The sequence below is a fragment of the Geospiza fortis genome, unplaced genomic scaffold (genome assembly GCF_000277835.1).
Source record: "Geospiza fortis unplaced genomic scaffold, GeoFor_1.0 scaffold121, whole genome shotgun sequence".
Taxonomy (NCBI): Eukaryota; Metazoa; Chordata; class Aves; order Passeriformes; family Thraupidae; genus Geospiza; species Geospiza fortis.
In genome coordinates, this window is record NW_005054346.1 from 277,726 (window position 1) to 297,021 (window position 19,296).

The 19,296-nt window shown below is 38.7% G+C and overlaps 1 protein-coding gene across 1 annotated transcript in view; it reads right to left on the bottom strand.

The window, feature by feature from the left end:
* Positions 1-5,418: 5,418 nt before the first annotated feature.
* KCNB2 (potassium voltage-gated channel subfamily B member 2) overlaps positions 5,419-19,296 on the bottom strand; it is a 164,615-nt gene continuing 150,737 nt past the window's right edge. Inside the window, exon 2 of the mRNA XM_005423023.2 lies at positions 5,419-8,022. Within this exon, the coding sequence (XP_005423080.1) occupies positions 5,860-8,022 (2,163 nt within the window). The 3' untranslated portion in view covers positions 5,419-5,859. The remainder of the gene's footprint in view (positions 8,023-19,296) is intronic.

Sequence of the window (19,296 nt, forward strand, 5' to 3'; positions counted from 1 at the left end):
GTTAAAAAATTATCCTAATGAAATTAATTACACAGACTGCTCTTAGATTCATGATTTATGATAAGCACAGTACTACAGTCCATGTCTAAGGTAACGACAGGTCGCCATTCTGTTTAGTTGATAGGTATAATTAGGATAATCATCTTTTTTGGATTAAATGTTAGCTAATACCATGGTTTTAAGTTACTTTTAAGTAAAAAGAGCAGTAATATTTGTGTGCTACTTCCTTGTTCCACAGTGGTATTCATCAGGATCTGCGTTAGGCCTCATAAAAGAAAACTAAATACCAATAAATAATAATATAGAATTAGAAAGTTATCACTGGTGTTTTGGAAGAAATCTCCATTTTACTAAAAGGTAATATTTCCTAGAGGTCATAACTCAGCATTTAAAAAAAAATACTGTTTAAACCTGGAACAAAATAAATACAAAGACAAGTACATTACTCCACCTGCAGATGTCCCATGGTGTATGATCACTGAACAAGAAACCATCATGCAATGCAAACAAAATTTTTTCTTTCATTTTTACCTGCAAGTTACCTAACCTTCCTTTGTTAAGAAAACTGACAGAGGACCTGCAAAGAGTTTGGTTCCCAGAACACCTGATCTGTTTTAAAAAGCATTTCAGCTGGAGTTAAAGCTGAGCACCACTAATAAAACTAGGTTGGACAAAAGACAAATATTCACACTTAGACAGATGGCTCTCTTAATAGCATTCACCTATCAACTGCTTTTAAAAAAGTTCTTGCAAGAACACTGAAAGCTCCTATGTGAAGGATGGGTACACTGTGGGGACACTGGAGAATTCAGAGCACTTTGCAACAAGAAAACAGGGAGAAGAATCACTCAGTTCTTGTACCTTGGTTCAAATGCAGCATCTGTCCATTTGCACCACTCTACCAAAACACTTTCCTGACAAACAAGACACTCCTGTCATCTTGTTGGGTGGGCTGCCTTCTGACCACTCCCAAGAAGAAGAGAAGATTGATATTGGGGAGGAAATGGGAAGAGATCCAAAGATCAATAAAGATACCAACACGTGATATCTTATTTTTCAGGAAAGTCTTCTGAAAAATGATTAAAGATCAGATATTCATGTGGCAGGTGGGTGGGTAATGGCATCACTGAACCTGCTGGTTCTAGGTTAAAATTACAATGGAGGAGTGGAATTGAATCTTTTGCTACTGGCATTTTTACCTCACTTAGTGTGAACAAGGATTCTTTTACATGTGTTTTATTACATCTCTTTTTTTTATATAGTACACTAAAACATGCCTTGTTTACTTACAGTTTTCTGCCCTTCTTTCCCCCTTTGTTGTGTTTGCATTTCTTGCTTGATCTGTGCTGGCTACTTGGGAAAAAAAAGGCATATTTGTTGCAGTATTTTGCTTCTAATATATGTTTTTATGATCAAAATATATATTTTCTGTACAAGTTATTAAAAATTATTTGAATCAAAAAGCCAATCCGTTAAACCCTGGACATTTTTGCCAGTCTGTCTGCAATAGAGAGTAAAGAAAACAACTGTCTTTTTTACTGGACTGCGGTTTAGAGATGAGGTTGAAGCAGTTCATGAATACATTGAAGGTAAACCTTGAAGGAAACAGAAGCTCAGTCAACATGTAGGGGAAGAGGTCTACTTTTAAAAGAACTCATTGTTTTTCAAGGAATACAAATACATTGCCCAGTATCACCTGTTAGGAAATGACTCATGGAAGCCAATTGTCATTTAGATTTATGAGCGTTATAGGCAAAAATACAATTGTCTGTACACATTTTGGGTTACATAATAGTGTGCTAAAAGGCTCTTCATGTCCGTTGCTCTAGTGTTAGATCAGATATCACCTCTCAAGCATCACTAATGTTTGAATTTTGAGACCAATTGTGAAGTGAGGACACAGTGCATTAGATTGCTGCATTAGCACAGAGGCTTCTATAGTCTATACAATGTAGCATTAAAAGGCCTTTTGTGTTTTCATTTAAAAAAGTGTATTTTATATAAATTCGGTAGTGCAAAAACTTCCTACACCTTGTTACATTCTTTACATGACATACTTCCCCTGTAAACAGCTTTCCTGTAGGAACTTCCTTTGCAGTTTGTGCGATATAGTATTCCCCCCTACCCTCTACCCCCCACCCAGACTTGGATTAATGTGATTATTACTCAAAAACTCTTCTAATTACTCTGTGAATACTTTTTTAAATATCTGCATTTGGTTTCATCATTGAAAAGGAATTAAAACTTTGATTCACCATTCTGCAGTTAGTAAAAAATACAAAAAATAGATCAATTGCAAAGCTATCTCCCTGAACATTCTTCATTTTCCAGTGATGTGAGGAGTCAGATCCCTTTCAGGTACACAAAGCAGTCACTTCTTCCTAAGACTCCTTAAGTTCTTTTGAAATTGCACAGCTGGCATTAGAGAGTGACTCCAGAACTCAGACACATTCTCCCCTTATTGTGGTGAATGGGTAATAAGTCTGAAATGGCTTCAAAGTTTTAGAAAACCAGAAAAATATACTTCTGTAATTTTGCATAATTTGCTGCATCTCAACCCATGATGAATGAATTGATCCTGGCCTGCACTTACACCTGCTGTACTGGATAGAAAGCTAGATCCTGTCCTACAACTGCTCAAAAAGATGTTTTAATCAGGAATTATACAAGCTTGGTATTCAGAGGTGGATCCTGTATATGCAGTCAAGACTGGAAAAACCACATTTCTAAACCTGTGCTTCTGGAAATAGTTTTCAGCATAGACAAAAGTAGATAATAAAATTATACCAAAAGCACTTCTAAAGCTTAATCATTTTGCTTCCAGTATTTCAAAAAATAAAGCATCTGTTAATAAAGTGAATTGCATTTCTTTCAAAATAAATGTGCTTCTCTGAAAATATTTAAAATACAGCAGCAAATAAGGGCCTGGTTTTTCATCTGATTATATAATTAAAGCTCCTGTTGAATTTCATCAAGAGGGAGAGACTATTGTTTTTCTCATTTAGATTTCAGCCAGCCCTTTTTCCACCAGACTCCCATTTGTTTCAGGGGAAAATCATTTGCACAAGAATCGAGGCCTTGACTTTAGTCCTTTTAAATTTGTAGTGATTGTAATGGGCCGGAATCAGGTTTGCATGAACTTTAGCTCAGGAGAGCTTTAGGAATGAAATCTCTGTTCCTGCAGTAGGTTCCCTATGGCTGGACTCCTCCCTTTCCATCAAGTGTCAAAGGTCTAAGGGGTTTTTCCAAAGTGTAAGGGTCACCTGGGAGAAAAAGCACACAGAAGGAACGTGACAGACCTCAGTCTTGCCAGAACAACATCGTTGTCTTGAATGGGAATTTTCTGTGGATCCAGAGCATGGGACCAGGTCCCATTTGGTCTTAATCTGGACTTCAGTAGTTCACTAGGATGAAAAGGCAGATCAAACAGGCCCATGTGATTCCATAAAACTGCACATAGAAAATACAAACCAACACTTCAGGCATATAAAAATTGACTGGCATTTAGTTTTAGTAATTTAAAATATCTAGAAACTAAAAAATAAATGTAGAAGAGTAATGACTATAAAATATTAAAGAGCTAATTTTGGAGACAGTGAGACACAACATGATTGAAAAGTGTTATGCAGAATACAATATAAATACATAAAACTGAATGCAGCAACAAGTTGAAATGAGCTGATATTAAAGACAAAAAAGAATCATTTTTATTTTCAGAATTAATGACCAGACATTGTTTGAAAAAAAAAAAGACATTGTATTCTCAGGTATTTAAAGAGGCTGAAGAGACATTTCAATATTATCTTGTTACAGAAATAAGAAAACTGATGGAAATATAGAAAACTTTTTTTTAAAAAAAACCCATCTAAATGATTGTGCTGTGCTCACTGTTTGGCCCAGCCATCAGGATCAATTTTTTGGGGCTCTTCAAACTTGCCTCTTTTCTATGTGCCAGGCTTGAGCGAGGTCTGTGGCCTTGGCCCAGCCATTTAAGCAAAGGGCTACGTTGTAATAAAAATGGTTGCTCCTTTACACTACATGCGTTAGGTGCCTGGTTGTTACATATTCAAGTGACAGAAAAAGACTCAAGTAAAAATTAACCTACAAACCTATGGTAAGTAGAAGCCTGCTGTTCCAAACCATGCATTGATTGGTCTGTCTTCCTTACCAAAAAAAAAAATAATCGAAAAACTCTAAAAAACCCCCACAAAAAACTCCAAACAAAACAAAAGGGAACATTTTCTAGGGCATGTCTGTGTAACTGCTTACATTTGCTTATGATTAGAATTCATGAACTGAATAAACTTTTTATCATTTAGGGAATTAAAGCACTCTAGAAGCTTTAAAAAAACATTTTATATCATAAGAAGCTATGGATTCTTGATAAAATAAAAATAGCTTTTTTGAGACAGCAGTTAGATGGGTACTTTGTAATGAAGGCTTTGGTTCAGCATCTTTCTTTTACAAAGCTGGAGAAATTAGAGAAATGAAAGATGCTTTGGTAGTTGTCAGTGGAATGACATTTTCCTTTATTTAAGTAAAGTGGAAATCCTGTACTCCATTTCAGAACAACTATGGAAGGATGGGTTCAGGCAAAGTTGGTGAGTCAAGTGATATCTTCTGTCAGTCCAAATGATTGAACTGAAAAACACAAACAAGCTTTGGGGTATGGAAGACCTGAGGCAAATCACATGTGGTGAAGCCTTTTCTTCTCCAGCTATATGATTTATGACAACAAAAGGTATCATTTTCCCCTACAAACTTTGTCTCTTATATCTTTACAGCTTAACAGCTTCAACAACATTGCCATTACTGAAGTATGTGCACTGCATGGAGAACAAAAGGTAAAAGGTTGAAGATCATGTAGAAGCAAATAGTGTTAAATTAAAGGAAAACTAAAAGTGTGGGAAATATTTTTTTTAATACCAAGTTATAATCTATGAGGTTGAAAACTTTTGGATATATCTGAATAGCCATTTGGCACTGTTTATTGCCACAGAAATAACTATGATTTTTTAATTTTAAAATGGAACATTTTTTTCTCAATTATGAAGTGTTGGCAATTTTCTATAAAAATATCGAATGCTTCAAGTTCTGGTCATTAAATCTTTGCTTTCCCTCACAGGATCATTAATTAAACTGACAAATGCAATAACTGAAGTTCTGCAAGTAAAAAAAAAAACCATCATGATTTATAGCACAGATAAACTAAAATACTGTAGTTCTTAATTAACAGACATACTCATGAGCTTTTTAACAGAAAGCAAGATACGTGAGATGCTTTAAGTAGAAGTTGCAATTTTGCAACATAAGTCTGTACAAAACCTCCAGGCAGCATGCTGTGAAGGAAGTACCTGTGTCCCAGGAAATGCTTTTTCCATAAATCCTTGTTAATAGTAGCTTTCCCCCCAACCCCAAACTATTTACAAGTATATGCATTTTGCAAGCTCAAAGCACCTTGTTTCACATCCTTATGAATGCATGCATTGACATTTCATCCTTTCATGTGCAAATTCTAAAATTCATTGTAACTGAGGGAAAAAAAAGTTTAAAGAGTTCAAAACCTGTCTACAATCATAAGTGAAAGGATCAAAAATGTCAGATGTTGCAGACCACTGGCTCCTAGTAAAGCTCTCTTTATTGTATTCACCGTTCTTGAGTAATTTTTTCCCTGTTTTTTTTCAGTTTGTTACAAAAGCAGTCTTTTTTTTTTAATTAAACAGTATTTAAACTAAACAACTCTTCATGCCATGCAAAAATAACATTTTATGCACTTTTGTTGAGGCTTTCCATGTTTTAGTTCATAGGCATTACTAACTGTGTTTTAAGAAAAGATATTTTTATTGCTTCTGTAACTAGTCACATGCTAGTTTCACGAGTGGGACAATAACCAGTTTCTCCAGGACTTGAATGAATTTCTGGAGCAAATAAATGGTTTTCCATTTTATGACCTTCTTGGTTAGTGTCTGGCTTTACCTCACCCACAGCATGGTAAATGTCTTGAGTACAGTTGTGGCTCATGCTTTTGGGTGAAGAGCTGACCGGTGGCTCCCCTGGTAAATTGTTGCCATCACTGTGTTTATCCCCACAGCAATTTGTCTTGATATCCTGTTTTTTCTCGTGTTTCATACTGTGTAACTCCATAAACTCTTCTTCTTCTCCAGTGTCTATTTCAGTGAAGCTCCTCCTCTCTTTTGAAGGGAAAGTGAAAATTTTTTGTTTGGGAAAGAGAGGAGATGATTTTTTAGCAGGTCCCTGACAAAGTGCAGGTGCATCAGCACCAAGTACAGGTCGTTCACCCTGGGGGGAATTTTCTTCTAGGAGAATGGTGCTGATGTGCTGAGGGGTGGCCTGTGTGAAGTCTGCTCCTGCTGTCACTGGCAGTGGCCTTGCGGTGCTTGGTGGAGTTTGTGGAGCGCCACCTCTATTGTCTTTAAAATTAACTTTAAGGGATCTAGATTTTAATGGGTTGCTACCTTTCAGGGAGCTTTTGGGGCTTTCCATGGCAGTGTCAAAATGAAAATGACCATGTGAAACAGTTTGGGACCCACTGCCATCACTGATACCAGCTCTGTTGATTGGATTATAGTCAAAGGTGACATCAGTTGGAGAAAATCCTCTGTCTTTTGCAAATGGTATAAACTGAGAACTTCTTGCTCTTTGGTTTTCTTCCAGGTTAACAGCATCAGTTGGAAATCTCATTTGCAAGTGAGAGCCAGGAAACAGAGAGAGTGGAGATCTCTCTGTTTCCATGAAGTCAGTTGCACAGCTGGCAAAACTGTCGATACTGGATGTGCTTCTCATGTCCATTACAATGTCTGCAGGCCCCACTGGCAACGGGTCTCTCTGACCTATAACTTCCTCCATTTCTATTTCTTCTTCATAACTGGGTGGCTTTGCTGACTGGTCTTGGTAACCAGCATTAAGATTAGGCTGAGACTGGGTTTTGGTAATTTCATTGTACAGCATCTCCAGTTTTTGGGCACTGAGGTGCTGTGGGCTGGAGGATGCTGCAGCATTGTTTAATTGCTCATGGGAGTCTTGTTGACTAACTTCTTGGTACTTGTTCTCGTAAGATTTGTTTGAGCTTGTTTCAGACATTGTCCTTCTGGCCCATTTCCACCGGCTTGGGGACAGGTGGCTGTTATCAGGTGTCTCCTTTGGGCTGAGTGGTTCTCCAAGCTTTCCTGAATCTACTGCTACATCTATCATTTCCATACTGCGAGCAAAGGCATCTTTTAGATTCATGGAGACAATACTGCCATTTCTTTTAGCTCGCTCAAGTGCTTCTCTCCTCTTAATTGCCTTCTCCTGTCTTTTCTGCTCCTTATAAAACTCTGAGAAATTGTTCACAATAATTGGTATAGGCAGGGCTATGACCAGCACTCCAGCAATACAGCAAAGTCCTCCAACTATTTTACCTAATAAGGTCTTGGGATAAATGTCACCATATCCTACTGTAGTCATAGTGATTGTTGCCCACCAGAATGATGCAGGAATACTTGTAAATTTTGTAGCATCCTCATCCTTTTCAGCAAAGAATACAAGACTCGAAAATATCATTATTCCCATGGCTAAAAATAATATCAACAAGCCCAATTCATTGTAACTCCGCCTGAGTGTAAAGCCTAAAGACTGAAGGCCCGTTGAATGTCTGGCGAGCTTAAGAATCCTTAGGATCCTCATAATTCGAAATATCTGAACCACACGTCTGACGTTTTGGAACTGCAGGACACTTTTATTGGACTCTGTGAGGAAAATGGTGACATAGTACGGCAAGATAGCCAGTAAGTCAATGACATTTAATGGGCCTTTGAAGAACTTCCACTTATTTGGTGACGACAGAAAACGCAAAAGGTACTCCATGGTAAACCAAGCAATACACACAGCTTCAACGTGTGCTAGCTGAGGGTTGTCATTTGGCTGCCCAAATTCGTCTATTTCTTGAAGTTCTGGCAGTGTGTTAAGAGACAAAGCAATAGTGGACAGGACGATGAACAGAATGGACACAATGGCCAAAATCTGTAAAACAAAATAAAAAAGTTTTGGTTAGACTGATACAAGCGTGCTTGTCAGGGTTTGAATAAATCCTTTCAAATACACGTGTGTCAAATAAACACAGAATGGTGGAAACTGTTTTCGCTGCTGTATTCATTATTTTGTTTTATTGTTTTGCATTTTGCACAGAGAAGACGTTAGACTCATCTTGGACATGGTCAAAACCTGATTGCTTTACTGCCTGCAGTAAGCCAATTCATTTCAGAAAGCAGGCCATGACTAGTCTTACCATTTTTAAATTACAATAGGAAGTGATGTTTATTAGTGCAAGTCACCAAGTGAAAGATATATCATCCCTGCTAATGTGCAGAACATTTTTAATTTTCTGCATTAATTGTAATTATGTAAAACTTTACATAGTGTGGAGAATTGATTGGGGAATACCATGTGTAAGATGGTAATTTAGTACTACATAGCACACACTTCCCTAGACAGGCATACATTTATGAGCTGAAAAGTCAAGAAAAAATTAAGAATAAACACGAAGCACTATTCAGGAGACTAGTCCTTTTTTAGGTGAACTGAGAGGGGGAATGTGGGAATCCACAAAATCAGAGGGTTTTGGGAAAGCTGCAAAAGGCAGGCCTCAGAGACAGCAGAACTGTGATTAGAGCCAAGCATTCATGTCTGGACAAATTTCAGATGCTCCAAGAATTGAAGGTATTGGTCCTGAATTAGGTTGAGAGCAAGATTTTAAAAAGTAAGTAGTATGAAGGTGAACTGAGTTTCTCATAATTATTAAAATGTGTGAGCAGACAAAGGCTTCCAAGAAATAAAGTTTTGCTTTCTAAGGAGATAGGTTTTATAATATATTTCGTTACTCACTTTCACAGAGTCTTAGAATGACAGAATGACAGAATCATAGAAACATTAGTGTCGAAAGAGATCTCCAAGACCCTCAAGTCCAATGTTGACTGAGAACCACCACGACAACTAAACCACGGCACTAAGTGCCACACCACTTTCTTGAATGCTTGAAGACCTGCTGGCTCCTTAGGCAGCCATTCAAATTCCTGACAAGCCTTTGAGTGAAGAACTCCTTCCTGATGTTCAACCTGAACCTTCCCTGGCACAGCTTGAGGCCATATCCTTTCATCCTGCCACTGGTTGCCTGGGAGAACAGGCTCTCCTCCACATGGATACAGCCTCCTTTCAGTTGTAGAGAGTGATAAAGTCTCTCCTGAGCCTCCTTTTTTCCAGGCTAAACAATTTCACCTCCCTCAGCTGCTCATAACACTTGTGAGCAGCTCTGTGCTCCAGACCCTCCACCAGCTTTGTTGCCCTTCTCTGGACACACTCCAGCTCCTCAAAGTCTTTCTTGTAGCAAGGGACCCAGAACTGAACACAGGACTTAAGGTGTGGCCTCACAAGTGCCAGATAGAGGGCAATGATTGCTGCCCTGGACCTGCTGGCCACACTATTCCTGATACAAGCTAGGATGCTGTTCGTGGTCTTGGCCACCAGGGCACACTGCTGGCTCATGTCCAGCCTGCTGGTGAGTAACACTCCCAGGTTTTTTCCACTGGACAACTTTCCAAACGCTCTTTCCCAAGTCTGTAGCACTACATGAGGTTGTTGTGACCAAAGTGCAGGACCCAGAATTTTGTCTTGTTGAACTTCATACAGCTGGTCTTGGCCCATTGATTCAGTCTGTTCATATCCCCTTTGCAGAGCCTTCCTGCCCTCCAGCAGATCAACACTCCTGCCCAACATTGTGTTTTCTGCAAACTTACTGAGGCTGCACTCAGTCCCCTCATCCAGATCATAGACAAAAATAGTATTGAGGCCTTGGGAAACCCCACTAGAAACCAAATGCCAGCTGGATGCAGCACCTTTCACCACCATTCCCTGGACCCAGCATCCAGCCAGTCCTGAACCCAGTGAAGAGTGCACCTATCCAAGCTGTGGGCTGCCAGTTTTGGACAATGCTGTGGGAGACAGTATCAAAGGTTTTACTGAAGGTAGACAACATCCACAGCCTTTCCCTCATCCCGTAGGCAGGTCTTCTGGTCATAAAAACAGATCAGGTTGGTCAGACAGGACCTGCCTTTCCTAAACCCGTTGTGGCTGAGCCTGATCCTCTGGTTGTCCTGTTCATGGTGTGTGATTGCACTTAAGATAATCTGTCCCATAACCTTCCCCAGAATGGAGGTCAGCTGAGAGGCCTGTAGTTTCCTGGACCATTCTTCTGACCCCTCATGTAGATATGAGTCACGTTGGCCAACCTCCAATCATCTGCTCTTGAGCTCTACACAGTTGAAACACTCCCTAATGTACAGACCCCCCCACACCTCTCCTTCCTCACCTGTTCCTTCTGAAGGGCTTATAACCATCCACTGCCACTCTCCACTCACCTGAGTGTTCCCCTGGTGCCAACTACACCATAGCTCTCCTGCTGCTCGATGGCTCCCAGCTCCTCCTGTTTGCTCCCCAAGCTGTGTTCAGACACGTACATGCACTTCAGGTGGGCTGCTCATTTCACTCCCAGCACCAGCATGCTCCCCCCAGGCTCATCTCTAGCCAGCCTGGTCCTATTCTCTTCCCCCTTCAAGCCTAGTTTAAAGCCCTCTCAATCAGTCCTGCTACAATCCTTTTCCCCCCCACCTGTCTCCTGCAGACCTGGTTCTGTAAAAATTGCCCTAGAATGGAAAAAAGACATTTTGATAAAGTTCAGACATCTCTGTACCTCACAGCCTTCCACTCTGCCTGGAATAGCTCCTCATTTTCTTTTACAGAACCAATATTATGAGAAAAATAAAATTAATATCAGAGAACCTCACAGCTTTACCAGAAAGTTTATTTATTTACACTCTAAGGAATATCAGCAACTTTAAGACAGTGATAAAGTGTTAAAATGATATAAAAATTATTATAACACTTGGAAAAAAGATATTATTTTCATTGGAAGTCCTAATTAAATCCAGGTTTTTATTAGAAATACTGAAATAAATTGTTTTCTATTTTAAAGATCAGTTTAAGCTCATTCACAAAAGCATTTACCTTCATTTCTCAGAAATGGAACTGTTAAATCCATTTGGTGATGTTTCAAGGATGCATTAGGTCTGACAAAATTGCTGGAACACCCAAGAAGAGTGAAATGAAGCTAAGAAGAAGGCATAAGTGAAGAGTGTATGCAGAGAGACTGGTCACAGTGGTGACAGAGGCTCTAGAGATAGAAAGGCCACCTCACTGTAGCTTTGAGAAAAATAGCAATAAACTTGTTTCATCTATGGGCTACCAAGTGGATATTCAGTTCTCTAAGCACAAAGAGAAATTGCTCATGGTGTGGTGGGTATTTGGCATAATGTTGTACTTATGTACTATCTTTGGCCTTCTTCAGCTACTAATAGTACAGAACAGGTATGCAGGTATCACCTTTCATATTCTAAAGTAGTAAAACATATTTATTTGAATTTTTCTCTACCAGTGCTGCTTCTGTCCTTTCTTTTTTTTTTTCTTTTCCCTAACTATTTTTATTGGAGAAATAAGATCCATTCATTCCTTCTGCCAAATGAGTTATGGACCTTCTGTCTTCATCCTTTGTACAGCCAATTCAGAACACATCCTTAGGTTAATCCATCCTATTTAGAAAGGCTATACATTCCTTTAAACCTTCTGCTACCAACATCAGCAAAAGAAGCCAGTCTGAGTAAAGAATGAGGGCAATAACAGTGCATATGTAGGCAGGGCTGATTAATGAAATTTGTAGCTAGGACTGAGGCAGACTAAAGACAACACTATAAGAGAGCAATAACCACCTTTCAAACTGTGGAAGGTGCCTGTATCAGATTTCTGTATTAAAGTTGGAAACTTGAATAAGGTGTACTGGGTTATCCACTTCACCTAAATGACTGTGAAACAGCTAATGCAGGCTTGACTTCTCTAAAATACTCAATAACATAATAATACTTTCTGAATTTACAGAACAAATGAGCAAGGCACAGGTCTAAATAGTTGAGCTTGCAGTTTCTGTCAAGCTGATGAAGCCTCATTGGGGCCAGAATCAGAATGCAAATAACAGGATTGGAAAATCTGTATAATACCAGGACCAAATTACTTGACATGCATTCTTCTTAAAAAAAAAAAAAAAGAATGTATCTGCCCAACTGTCATCAAACTGATTTTAATTAGGAACCACTGGCATTTCAGTCTGCCATAAGACGCTTATTTTATGCCTAAATGTCTACCAGCATACAAAAGATCCTAGAAAAGAAGTGAATTAGTGAATAGCACCCCCTCTTGCACTATGTGACATTGCTAAAACTCCATGTATTTGGGGTGTTTTATTGAAAACAAGCATCTATTTGTTTGTTCCAGCCATTCCTTCATGTGCTGCTAACACAAGCCTGAACTCCCCCAGCTCTTTTAATAAAATATGCAGTACAGCAAGCCCGGAACCTTAAGTGATTTATACATATAATCTGTAAGCATGAGTCTGTTCTTAGTGAAAAAATTTACAGCAAAGTAAAGTAGTTTAGTTTCTTCTAATGTAAGAATCTCAAGCTTTTATTTGTTTGGGACTTTGTTGTGTAATTAAAGCAGTGCATCATTCCACACACAGTATGTTTTAATTATTGCAATTGATTAGATTTCACAACTCATTAGGCAAAAAAATGCCAGGGGAAAACTTGGAAGAACAAGAGCAGCTATGAGAAAAAGAAGAAGAAAAAAAGAACTCCCTATCCTAAGTCTACATAAAGAATACTTTGCGGATATTACTATGCTGGTAAATTCTCATAGAACAGACACAGATTGTATTAAGAGAAGCACAGAATTTATAAGAAAGACCTGTAGCAAACTGCTAGGCTGCTTATGCTGATACAGAAAAGTAAAGAAAGTACCACTGACTGAATCTTTCCCAGCAGAACTTCCTGTTTATTACGTAGTATTTTTAAACCGTGTCCTGGACTGAAATGCCTGGAAAATTTGCACACTCCAAGTCATTAATCTATGACCATCTTGACATAATATTTTTAACCTGAATTTCAGAATACACTGTGTGAAATGACAGATTCTGGCAGGTTATGTCATTTAGCTATGGTACTACAAAAGCACATAAAAATCCAGATCTTCTTAATCTTTAAAAATATTTCCTTTTCAATGACAATTTTTTCTAAAAGAATGGACAGATTTAGAGGTTTTTTTCCTATGGGCTGGATATGAGGCATTTGAATCTGTTGATGCAATGAATAGGAAAACATTCCTTGAGTTAATGATGCAGTCTTAACAGCCTCTGCCAGATGCTGTTATTTTACTTTTTGGGTGCAAGGACTGGTAGTAATCTCCTGAAAATTTAGTTGTTTCCCAGTATTAAATTGACACTAAAAATGGCTTTTTTTCCCTGTGCACCCCCTCATTGCTTTTTGCTGCCAGCAGTGTTAGGAATTCTGCATAAAATGAGCGTGCAATGGAGGCAGAAAATAAAGGTGAAATAGAATAGCCTTCAAATTGTGCCTTGCTATTCTGCAACAACTGATACAATATGTGAAATTATATGATATGTGAAAAGGCTTCTGCTATAACTGACAAGCCAGTGTAATTTTTATGTGCAGCAGAGAAAAAGTATGCATCAGGGGCACATTAAAATATAGCTGCTGAGGGGAATTTCCTTTGAGCCCAACTGATCAGCCAGTACAGTATGTTTGATTAATATAGGTTTCAGTCTGCAATCCACTACGACTGTATTAGCAATAGCGTTTCCTTAGTATTTTTTTCCCAGGGTGGGATCTAGGGTAGGAACTAGACCATTTAAATAATAGACAGCAGTATAGTCTCATACTTTTGAGATTCCTAGCCTCCACATACACTGAAAATTATCAGGCTGTCACATGTTCTTCCCCTTCTGCATTGAAATGTATGATATTGTCTTCACATAAGATATATCCTGGCAGTATCTTTAACTCTGCCTTTAGAAAATCTCAGCAAAAATTACTGTTGTTCAGCTCTTGAAAGGCTTCTGGAGAACTGTATCAGCTTTCTTGGATACTTAACTATATATTCTCAGAAGCATCTGCTCTTGGGAAAGAGGTGTCTACATTTGAGCAGATAGGTATCTGGAGTTGATCTAGGTTATTCAGATCAACCTGACAGCTACCAAGTGCTGCAGCCTGCAGGTCATGCTGGATCCTGCATGGAAGTCTGTAGTATTCACATACTCTTTGAACAGAGAGAGACATAATTTTCTCTCCCAGGATTTTTCCTGGGGAAAGCAGTGAGAAAGCTCAGAGAGAGAAGAGAAGACAATTCTCATCTCTATTTGCTGTGCCTGTTGTTTGGCACATGTGGAATGTGTTATGGAGATTGTTTAATGAAAGGGCTTTGTTAATTGGCCACTGATGATGGTTGTTTGGATTGATTGACCAATTAGGTCAAAGCTGGGTCCTGACTGTCTGGTAAGGGTCATGGGTTTTTCTTGAGTAATGTTTTATAGTTATAGTATTAGTATAGTATGTTATATAGTATAGCTTAATAAAGCAGTTGTTCAGTCTTCTGAATCATGGAGTCAGAGCACGTCATTCCCTGGCTGGGGATCGCCTTGCATCGATACAAGTGTCCTTAGCTTGTAGCACAGAGCTCTCAGCTCTGGCCAGACAATCCAGAGACTCACAGCCACACTGGCACGAGCAGAAGGTTAGATAAGGGATGTTTTCATTTTTCTGAGGGAGTAAGCCCATGACAGTGGAAGACATTTTGGGAGGTTTGATGAGAAGTTTATAGAAATTAGTTTACTTCAGCAGCATCCTTTACTGTCAGGTGTCTTCAGATTGTGATATTGAGTTTGCAACTGAATGGACAAAAAGTCTTGCTCAGTAAGAGTGCTGTCTTGTACATCAGTCTAAATATGTGTGCATTCTGTTCTTGACATCTGGGACTATCCAAATGAGAGGCACATTGGAGAAGGAAAGACAACACTACAAGTGGAGTCAGCTTGCAACTATAACTATTACCACATGAGGAATCAGGACATCAGTCTGTAGACATTTAGGAGAAGGGGCCATTAAAATATTCTTCTGTGATGCAAAGGATGAGAAGAAGGTCATGATACAACATCTCGCTCCCCGGTCACTCCATGTTCTCCCTTTGTGTCCCTTGGACTTCCCAGTTACAAGCATCACCTCCTGCTTCTGACCCACAGTTCTATCTCATGCTGTTTTGCAGGGGGGACTGTGCTCAGCTCACACCTGTAATTCTGCATTCCCATGTATGAGTGTGCCATAGATCACGTCATGAACAGTCTGACAGACTTAAAATTATTTTGACTCTAAGGTTTCAACAGACCTCTTCTGTATTTTCCAAATTTGAAAAAGTTCAACAAAAGGCATAACATTTTGCTACAGTCCTTTACTGGCTAATGCTCTTTTTTAACATATGTCCTTGGCCATGGGACATAAAAAAGGAGACAAATAGAAATGAATCCTACTTGGATTTACGCCAAACTAGAACACAATGGAGCTATGGCAAACCTTAAGCATGCCAAATCTAAGCAATCTCAGTAGTCCTGCAGCACTGAGAATTATCTAAGTATATGTTTGCAAATGCTCCTTGTTTTAAGCGATGGAAAAATTAATTTCCAGTTACTAAAAGTTTAATTTTTGGAACATAAGAGAGGGGAATAATTTAACAGAATAGCATAAATTTAGTGCAGCTTACAGCTCTATCACTGTTGCCCTTTCAGGAGCACATCTCATTATAACTCTGACAGCCTGTGTGATCACTGAACAGCTTCTCTCTGCTGCTCTCCATCTCCATCATTGATGACATTATTTAGAATTCGGACTTTTCATTTTCCCCTTTCTCCTAGATTAGTATTATTATCAATATTTTTAAGGACTTGATTTGACTGTTCTTCATTGCTCTTTCAGGGATATTAATTAAGCCTCACATTAACTACATATATAAAGGTTAAACTCTCAGTGTTGTGTTTATCTAGTGTCTAAGTGATGCAGTCTTTTCTCTTGGTCTCTTTGCACTGGGATGACGTTCACTTAAGAAGCTTGGTTTAGAAATACTCATTTAGGAGATTTTCACTAAGGATTCCATTACTAGCTCCATAAACACTCATCATGTTTTTAGATATGAGAATTATCTACTAGTTCATCAGTAGATGAAAAAGCTCTGTCTCCACTTTAGCTTTACAGACAAGTTTCTATGAAGATAGTGAACTCAAGTGCTGCTAGATGTTTATTCATGATTCTATGAAGTTCAGTGGTGACTTCACCTAAGGAGTGGCATATGCCCAGGGATGTGCTGTCCCATCAAGCTCACCCAGACTGGGAGCCAACATGTGGGACCACCTTTGTTTCTGTAATAGGGCATCCTTCAAGTCTCTGTCTGAGGAGGTTTAAGGCAGGTAGGAGTTTGCTGCCTGCCAGTTCCAGTGTGCATGGCAGACCAGTGATGATAACATCAGCAGGATCATAATCATGGTAATTCTTGTGGAAGGCATGATAACAGTTCAGATTTTACCACTGGTTAATTCCAACTTCTCCAAGCAGAGCTGTAGTCAAGCAAGGTGTTTTGAAACAGGCTAAGGTAGGTCTACTACACTAGAGAAACTGCTTCTGTCTTGGCAAAACCTTCACTTCAGAAGTTCAGTCATAAAGCCATTCTCTGTAGCTGATATACTTCCTGCTTGAGAGCACTGTATAAATTCCATTTTTTTCACAGAGCCTTTCCACCACTTTGTGCTGATCTTTCCGTTCCATAGATGAATATTTGCCTTAGAAGACCTAGTATCTCTGAGGGAATAAACCTGTGTAGGAAAGGATGTTTTGTTCTTTGAGATTAGCAAGCATCCTTCCGGTTTAAAGTAACAGTAATAAAATGCATCTGTCCTGCAAACTGTTGCAGGTAGATTACTGTTTATTGTATTTATGCTATTAAGATAACAGTAACAGAATACACCCCTCCTGCATTCTGGAGTGAGCTAACTGCATTTACTTAATGACTTGATTATTGCTTTAGGGAAGGGTGGCCTTGGGGTTTGTACCACCAAGATTTTCAGCATAAAAATTTAGTTTGGGTTTGAGAATTTGATTATGGCTGAGTATCGAGGTGGTTTTCTATAAGGCAGCTCTGTGGGTAATATGGCAAATGGGAACCCTGGGAATGGACTGAGTCTCTGTGAATCTGAACACAGGAGCCACTCACGTCTCTTAAAACACTAGGGGCACATTAGGTACGCAGTAGAAAACTAAGTACAACACTGCAAACATTTGCAGGATGTATTTACTAAATATTGCAACCAAAAAGTGATGTTGGAGACCAGAGAAATTGCAATATGCACAAGCAATAAGAAATGGATTGCAAATGGGACTATCAGCTTGATCTTTAGCACAGCCCTGCTGTGATTCCTTAGAGGCAAAAGCTGAGGTTAATACTGAGGGCATCTGTTGGACTGGCAAAGATGGGGACCTTAAGTAGTCACAGATGAAGACAGTCTTCATAGTTTGGGAAGAGACAAATGTATTTAATTTAGCATCAAGGAGACATTCAAGGAGACAACCTTGAATACTGAATCAGCACAGAGCTAATAGGAATTATTTTTTTAAACATATTAAGATCCATATCAAGTCAGCTCTAATATTTTTTTGCTGTTGTTCAACAGCAAAAAGCTATTTCAGCTGGAGACATGAAATCAATTATTTCATGATAAATAGCAAACTGTCCCCTAGGAATTAATGTAGAAGAAATGGCAGATCCAGACTAAATACAGGTGAATTACTGTTTTTTTCACTATGAAATTGGATAAGCCCATGAATTTGACTGTCATATATTGACAGAAATAGAGCTAGTACCTGCTTGAAATTATAGTGTCTAGTTTAATCAATTAAATAATTTAATGTATGGTAGTTTACAGTGAAAATAAAAAGTTTATCTAGCTAATGCTTTCTTTGCTCTATAACAATGTGAGAGATTTAACTGCCTTACAGATGATCACAAAAAGTTAACTTAAAGAGTCATCTTAAAGGCTTTATTTATATATAGCTTTTTGGCCTCCTAAGTATTATTTCTAAATGGAATCATTTGCTTATGTGTGAAAGAAAAGTCACCTACATTTATCAAAATGAACAAGATGTCTTTGTTAAAGCTCCTGCCTGCCCTTGTTCAGAAGGTTTCTAAACCTTTGACGTATTTCTCATATTGAGGTTGTGTTTTGCTGTAGCTGCCTAATTTTTGGGTAGTGAAAGCTGTGTATTATCACTTAGATGAATGTACTAGACTCTCCAAAATTTGCTTCGAAGTCATGACAAGAAGCTTGCAGTTTCCAATCCTTTTGCATAGCAAGCCATATGCAAGATCTGTTCTGCGCTACTTCACTCACAAAAACATTGGCTTCATTACAGGAATTTCATTAAAAAAAAAAAAACAAAAAACAAAAAAAACAACAACAAAAAAAAAACAAACCCAAACAAACAAAACCCGACAGAACTCCACAGCAACACAGTGCAGCCTCCAGACCCGAGGAGAGAGGTGGTCTCCAGCAGCAGCTGGGCTATCGGAGGCCGAGGGAGCGGGGCTGGAGCAGGCGGTGGCGCCGGGAGCTGTCCCCGGCCCGGTGCTGAACGCGGCCCGGTGCTGATGCGCTGCGCCCACATTCACCCTAAACCCCTTTTTTCTGCCATGTTACTTACATGAAGGTATGCAAATGATGCAGTCTAAAAAGATAAGTCTGGAAAAATAAAGATAGCTCTAGAATAATATTTGTTTCTTGGAAAAAACACCGTTGAAGGAGGCAGGAATCTCACCAGAGGTGAGATATATCTTTTTCTGCTTGTCATTTAGTAAGTTATTTCTAACACCTAGCAAATCACGCTGGAGATAAACAAGCAGGAGTAATGAAAAATCAAACCCCAATTGTTTAGCTGTGAGGAGTTTTTGCATAGGCTGTTGAATGGATTTAATGGGGGAAATCAGCACACCTGATATACAGATTTATTCTGACACTATCTATTTTGATATTAACATTCAACTAAAAGCAAAAAGCTGGATGTAACTGACTTTTAAAACATGGAAACTGGAAATCAAATTACTTGGTTCTCACTGTTTCCATTTGTCATTTAGTTTTAATGGAATCTGCTTTCACTTGGGACCTAAGGTTATTAACCAGGACTGTATGCTTGAGTCTAATTTGCTGAAAAAAAATTAAGATTTTGTTTGAACTATTCTCATTTTACCATCTTTTTACCATTGAATAAGACTGGTTTTTAGCCATATGACACAATATGTAGGTATGGT